General features: G+C 31.5%; 1 protein-coding gene across 2 annotated transcripts in view; it reads right to left on the bottom strand.

The window, feature by feature from the left end:
• The window catches only part of LOC126881382 (short stature homeobox protein 2-like), a 98,149-nt gene extending 90,837 nt beyond the window's left edge, over positions 1-7,312 (bottom strand). The window contains exon 1 of one of the 2 annotated variants that reach the window (XM_050645623.1): positions 7,159-7,267. In XM_050645623.1, coding sequence (XP_050501580.1) covers positions 7,159-7,182 — 24 coding nt within the window. In that variant the 5' untranslated portion in view covers positions 7,183-7,267. Of the gene's footprint in view, positions 1-7,158 lie in introns of both variants that reach the window. The other variant, XM_050645624.1, reaches the window with a different exon arrangement.
• Between the last annotated feature and the right edge of the window lie 567 nt (positions 7,313-7,879).

A 7,879-nucleotide genomic window follows, 5' to 3' on the forward strand; every position in this document is an offset into this window, starting at 1 on the left:
GATATTTTTTTACAACGTCCAATGAATATTGTACATCTCTCTCTCTCTCGCGGACGGCAGCTTCAATACATGCTTAGCGCTCATTTTTAATTATTAAAAATAATAGTAATAAAATAATGAGAAAAATTTCTTTATTCTATTGCAGGGGGGCTTTAAACTTTGAGTTGGTCACTTTATAACTTTCATAATAATAATTTTTAATCGAGTTATTAAGCCTTGAAAATGGCCATTTTCGCGTTTTTTAAATTTGAAATTGCATGTAACTCGGCAACAGTCAATTTTATAGAAAAATCACAAGATACCTTTTTTGCTCAGCTTGATCCAGAGAATCTAAAACAAATTTGTCCGAAGTGAAAAAATTGATTTTTTGAATTCGTTTAAAAAAATGTTTAAACAACTTTCCGACCGCGGTACTGCCTGGCACCTTGTGTATTTGTTATAAGGACCTGTTTTTGAGTAAGTTTGTGCAAAAAATTAATCGGAATAATTTACCTAACGGGACAAGCATACAGCGTGGACTATTTGTATTATGAGCCAAACGTAGATGGTTTGTAAAATACACTAAACACAAAAAAAAAATTAGCAGCCATCGCCAAAAAAAGTTATACGTACCTATTAAAAAACAAAAAAAATGAGGTTATAATATGTACACTCGACCTTCGGGTCCATAAAAATAGATGTTCTGTAAAAGCCTCAGCTCTTATCATTAAAAAATGATTTTATTAACGTTACGACGTCCACATGGAACGTCGTTGTCAAAATACAAAATATTAATAAATTAAACAAAAATGTTGCTTGGTAAAAAAATCTTCTAATAATTTAATTTAATCTGACTTATTTATATAGATCGTCCCAAACCATTTTTTCAGTGCGTCACAGATTATCGAGTTCTCTCTATCGCGTTACAGATGGAAAATAAAATAATTTTTTAGGTAAATTATGGCTTATTTCCCATTTAGAATAGTTAATTACAAAAATGCCACAAAGAAATAGCTTCAGAACAAGATTTAAAATTTAATATGCTCATAATGCAAATAGTCCACGCTGTATGCTTGTCCCGTTAGGTAAATTATTCCGATTAATTTTTTGCACCAACTTACTCAAAAGCAGGTCCTTATAACAAATCCACAAGGTGCCAGGCAGTACCGCGGTCGGAAAGTTGTTTAAACATTTTTTTAAACGAATTAAAAAAATCAATTTTTTCATTTCGGACAAATTTGTTTTAGATTCTCTGGATCAAGCTGAGCAAAAAAGGTATCTTGTGATTTTTCTATAAAATTGACTGTTGTCGAGTTACATGCAATTTCAAATTTGAAAAACGCGAAAATGGACATTTGCAAGGCTTAATAACTCGATTAAAAATTATTATTATGAAAGTCATAAAGTAACCAACTCAAAGTTTAAAGCCCCCTCTGCAATAGCCTAAAGAAATTTTTGTCATTATTTTATTACTAACTATTATTTTAAATAATTAAAAATGAGCGCTAAGCATGTATTAAAGCGGCTGTCCGCGAGAGAGAGATGTACAATATTCATTGGAAGTTTTAAAAAAATATCGATTGGAAGTCAAAAATACGTTTTAGAAAAATAAAAAAGGAATTAAATTATATGTATTGTACACTCGACCTACACGGGTCTATAAAAATAGGTATGTTTTGTAGAAGGCTCATAAAAATTTTAAATTAATTGCAACTATAAACAAAAAAAAATAGAAAAATTGACGTTTTTGTGGGGGCAGGGGGAGGGGGTGGTGGGCTAAAAATGCTATTAGTCTTATTTTTTAATCACATATAACGTAAAAAATGAAAAAAAATATTCAGGTTGTATCGATCTCAAAAAATATCATTAAGCCCGCAAAAACCCTTACATAACTTAAAAAAACATGGTTTTTGGGGGGTTTAAAGGTGTTTTGCCCAATTTTTGATAATCCTAAAATACTCATTTATTTCAAATTATACATAATCTATTAACAAAACCTTGATTTGATCTATGTTGCAGTCTATAAAATGGAGAAAATCCCTAAAAACCCCCTAAAAAACAGTTTTCCGGATTTTTCAAGATGGCGCACCTGACGGAAAAATCTGAAAAAAATCAGAGAGATAGCTTTTGATAGAATACACAAAATCCAAAAAAAATTGGACCTGCAGCCCCCTCCAAAAAAAAGTTATAGGTTTTAAAAAAGTTTTAAAAAAATTTGAGGTTATGTACACTCGATCTAAGGGTCCATAAAAAATGGACATGTTTTGTAAAAGCCTCAGCTACACGAGTGAATTTTTTGAAATTTTTAAATCAATTGCAACCCAACTAAAAAAAATTAAATCTAAAAATCTACGTTTTTGGCTGTGGGGGAAGGAGTAAGGGGGGGTGGCGAGCTAAAAATCCGCGTTATCCCATTTTTTAATTACACAGAACGTAAAAAAATTAAAAAAATTGAATTCTGAGAGTGAGGGCATTTTGCCTATCTTAACGGGGGGTACCCTTTGTTAATAGCTTAACCGTGTCCAGTCGGACAAACTTTGATGTATGGGAACACTGGAACAGGGGAAGTTTTAATTGTGGAACGTGATTATCCTAACCGTGTGGTTATCCTAACAAGTTTATGAATGTGAAAACCAGCAGGATGTTTTAAAGTTTATTCAATAGCAAACTTTATATAATATGTATATGAAAAAATGTTTGCCCGAAAAATATGTTGGGCATTTTAATAAGTCCGACACGTAGAACATGTCAAATGACAGGTATTATATTGGTGGTAAATAGCAGTCTGATTTTCGCATGAGAGTTTAATGCAAGGGTAACAAATCAACTGGAAGTTTTGTCCGACAAAATATATGGGACGTTCTCGTAGTCTCCCGTTCTTCGAAACCTGTAACCTGTTCCACAATTAAAACTTCCCCTGTTCCAGTGTCCCCGTACATCAAAGTTTGTCGACTAGATTAAGGTACTAACAAATTTTCAGCTTGTTATTAATCAACTTTTTTTGGCACGCAGGATCCAAGCCTAATACTGAGTCCGCAATCTAGAATCTTGTCAGACAGGCTTCTCTAAATGCATCCTTGCTTGGTACTACAATTGTGTTATTAATTGCAACTGAACGAGCTTTGGTGCTCTGCTAGTAAAAGTAATTTATTATACCACAAGAAACGAAGCATTTAAAAAACTACTGTTGAATGCTAACAAACAATAAACGAGATAGAGATGGACATAATACATCAATGAGTTTTTCAGAGGATAGAACAGAACAGCTTGAAGTAGAAGTAGAAGATGGTGCGATTTTAAAAATATTAAGAGAATATTAAATGGTACTAAAAAATCAGTAATAATGGCAAAGCGGTGTAGGTCTGGACCAAATCCCAGTAGAAAGCTTAAAATGCATAAGTAATAATAAAACCTTATAGTAGACTTATATAACACAACATACAACATACAAAACATGATATAAGTATACGAAACAATGGTTACCCCTAATAGTCCAGAAAGCCACTGCGCATCCGCTAGGAAAATTATTCTGATTCGGATTTTTTGCACAATCTTACTCAAAAAGAACTCCTTTTAACAACTTTGCATGTTGCCAGGACCAAAAGGTGGTCAAAAAATTTTTAAACGTTTTTTTTTGTTTTTTTTTGTTTTTTTCCTTAAATTATTCTTTTTGCATGGAAAAAAGTTTTTTTAGATTTTTTGGATAATTCCAAATAGCAAAGGTCTTTAGAGACTTTTCTCTAAAAATGATAGTTTTTGAGATATGAGCGATTAAAAATTAAAAAATTGCGAAATGGGCCATTTTTAACCCTCAAAGACTATGTGAAAAACTAAAAATTTGAATGTTGCCTTGGTAGTTAGATATTCGTTAAACACCGATTGATGAAATCCCGAAGAGTTTTTTGCAATACAATATTCAAAACTCCTTTGTCGCGTGCGCGACACTATTTTCCACCGACAGTATGGTGCAAATGAAAGGAATAAATTCGTTATTTCGTAAACCGGCGACTTTAAGAAAAAATCCCGAAACAGGTCGATTTTTATTTTTAAGTTATGATATTGTGGCATATATGGTATACTAGTGACGTCATCCGTCTGGGCGTGATGACGTAATCGATGATTTTTTTAAATGAGAATGGGGGTCGTGTAGTAGCTCATTTGAAAGGTTCTTCAAATGATCTATTCAGTAATGTAAACATTTACATAATTATTTATATTTAATTTAATAAAAAGATTTTGGACACCTTGTATAAATAATTATGTAAATGTTTATAATACTGAATAGACAATTGAAAAACCTTTCAAATGAGCTAGCACACGACCCCTATTCTCCTTTAAAAAAATCATCGATTACGTCATCACGTCCAGATGGATGACGTCACTAGTATACCATATATGCCACAATATCATAACTTCGCCGGTTTACGAAATAACGGTTACTAAAGTCGCCGGTTTACGAAATAACGAATTTATTCCTTTCATTTGCACCATACTGTCGGTGGAAAATAGTGTCGCGCACGCTTGATTAGCAATTAAAAAACAAAGGAGTTTTGAATATTGTATGCAAAAAACTCTTCGGGATTTCATCAATCGATGTTTAAAGAATATCTACCTACCTTGGCAACATTTAAAATTTCAGTTTTTCACATAGTTTTTGAGGGTTAAATTGGCTGATTTCGCAATTTTTCAATTTTTAATCGCTTATATGTCAAAAACTTTCATTTTTAGAGAAAAGTCACTAAAGACATTTTCTGTTTGGAATGATCCAAAAAACCTAAAAAAACTTTTTTTCATGCAAAAAAAATAATTTTAGGAAAAAAACAAAAAAAAAGGTTTAAAAAATTTTTGACCACCTTTTGGTCCTGGCAACATGTAAATTTGTTAAAAGGAGTCCTTTTTGAGTAAGATTGTGCAAAAAATCCGAATCAGAATATTTTTCCTAGTGGATGCGCAGTGGCTTTCTGGACTATAAGAATACAGACGCTACAGACTGTAGTGAATACAGAAAAATAATATCATTTGCAAATCACATTCTCAAATTATTCTTGAAAACAATACATGGTAGTAAAAATAAAAAACTGAAAGAAGGAATAGATGATAGTCGGTGAGGGTTCACAAAGATATGAAAAGATAAGATATGAAAAATTAGTCCAAATTCTAAAGACAGAAACATAAAAAAAAGGACTTAAGAATAATCACAAAATTTTACTGCAACAGATCGCAGATAAGAAACTGAAATCGGGAGGGGAGTTAGGCAGGGATATATATTGAATGTGAATCCATATTATAAGTGAATACATCCAATATATTGACTCGTTACTATCTGAAGGTGAAGAAATTCCGAAAAAAACTATTAAAAACATAAGATATGCAGCTGGCACCGTGATTATGTCAATCTCTGCTGAACAACTTCAACTACTACTGCTCCATATTCCAACTAGAATATGGACTAAAACTGGATAAAAAAGGGCCTTATAAATGATAATAGCAAAGTACACAAATATGCAAATAAACAGATATTTGTTAGGAGATGTACCAATAGAAAGGGTTAAAAAGTACAAAATCTGGAAACCAGGATTTCAGAAAATAACGATCAAACAACAGAAGTAAGGGCCAGGATAGAGATAGCAACAACTGCGTATGAAACTTTCTCTTAGAATAAAATAAAAATATGCCTTATTGTCACTAAAAATTGTACAATTTTATGGACAAAGCACACAAAGAGTCAGAATATAACAATAATAATTACAATACAGGATTACAATAATTACAAGTATTTATAAAAGCCTTAGATTAGGACTGAGAGTAATAGCTCTCAGATATTACGTATTTTAGATACAAGAATATGGACTTGAAAGCTGAACACTCACGCAAAAACACATACAGAAGCTTGTCATTTTGACCGTAGTGTTACAGAAGGATGCTTAAAATATGAACACCGAAGAAAACGTAGAAAAGTATTGCGAGGAATGGGCAACCACTACGAAATAATAAACACAAAGAAAATGAGTTACCATATCTTGGACACGAAATGAGGGCACAGTCATATGAAATGCTGGAATTGATAATACAGGGAAAGATAATATGAGGAAGGGTATGGGAAGAAGGAAAATGTCATGCTTGAAAAATTTAACGGAATTGCAGGTAAATAGAACTCTTCAGAGCAGACGCAGATAGAGTTAATATAGCGTTTATCATAGCCCAACCTCAAATTGGGAGACAGCACTTAAATAAGAAGACTAAAAAGGTAAAGTTAATAAAATAGAATGAACTAGCATCGAATAAAGGTTAGTATTTTTATATTTGTTAAAAATTTTACAAAAAATATCACGACTATTGCAGACACACTCCTTATTTTTAAAAAATCTTCAGAATAAACAAATTATAGACACTAACACGATTTTTAGTTACTGTAGTAATTATCTGTTGAATAGTAATTTAGAGATAAACTTGAAAGTAAATAATATCTGGTAAATAGCAATTTTTTTTATATACATTTGGGAGATGTACCAATAAAAACTATTGAAAAATACAAATATCTGAAATCCTGGATTTCAAAAAATAACTATGAAACATCAGAAATAAAGGCCAGGATAGAAACAGCAAGAAATGCGTTTGAAAAATGTTAATAGAGATCTTATATTAGACCTGAGATGAAGATCTCTGATATAATATGACGTATTTTCTACACTACATTATGGACTTCAAAGCTGGTCATTAAAGTAAGAACACATAAATTAGCTTCATTAATTTAAATGGTAGTGTTACAAAAGGAGGCTTAGAATTGGATGGATACAGACGAAAATGAAGACAGGAGTATTACGAGAAATACCAAACATAATAAAAATAAGAAATGTACATTATCTGGAACACATAATGAGGGGACAGCGATATGAAATGCTAAAATTGAAAATGCAGAGAAAAATAAGACCAAGAATGAGTATGAAAACCGTATGTCATGGTTGAAAAATTTAAAGGACTGGCTTAAGTGCAGTTTAATAGAACTCTTCAGAGCAGTGGTAGATAGAGTGAAGATATTTTTGATAATATCCAACCGCCGGTTGGGAGACGGGATTTACCGACGAAGACTACATGGTTAAATTTAATGAAAAAAAATAATGAATATCGAATAAATGTTATTATTTTTATGTTAAGCAAAAATTAAACGAACAAACTCACCACTATTGCAGACACAACCCTCATCTTGAAATAGTCTTCAAAATAAACAAAATAGATATACTAAGGCAAATAGGCAAATTATTCTTTTTATATACCATAATATTATCTCTACATATGATTTTTATGACGTAAAAAATGTTGACATTTTTTGGGTCAGGCCGGGATTTTACGCCCCGAAATGATGATTGTTTGTGCTGTAAATATCTTTTTCGTATTTAGACTTATATTATTGTTTTATATATTTAATTTGGGAAATAACCCACGGTTTAAGATTGAAATATGTTTATTTTGACCTTGACTTCCTCTTCGGAAAACGCTATCAACATACAAAACATAATTAAAAAAGAAATTTTGTTTTTTTTGCTCGGTGAAAAAAATTCTTCTAATAATTTAACTATGTCTGACTCATTAATATTAAAAATTGATATACAGTATGGTGCAAATGAAAGGAATAAATTAGTTATTTCGTTAACCGGTGACTTTAAGAAAAAATCCCGAAAAAAGTCGATTTTTATTTTTAAATTATGATTTGTTGGCATATGTCATACTCGTGACGTCATCCATCTGGGCGTGATGACGTAATCGATGCTTTTTTAATGGGAATAGGGGTCGTGGGCTAGCTCATTTGAAAGGTCATTCAATTCTCTATTCAGTAGTATAAATATTTACATAACTATCTGTAAAATTATTTGTCCAACAACAATTTTAATTAAATTATTTG

Source organism: Diabrotica virgifera, chromosome 3 (assembly GCF_917563875.1).
Source record: "Diabrotica virgifera virgifera chromosome 3, PGI_DIABVI_V3a".
Taxonomy (NCBI): Eukaryota; Metazoa; Arthropoda; class Insecta; order Coleoptera; family Chrysomelidae; genus Diabrotica; species Diabrotica virgifera.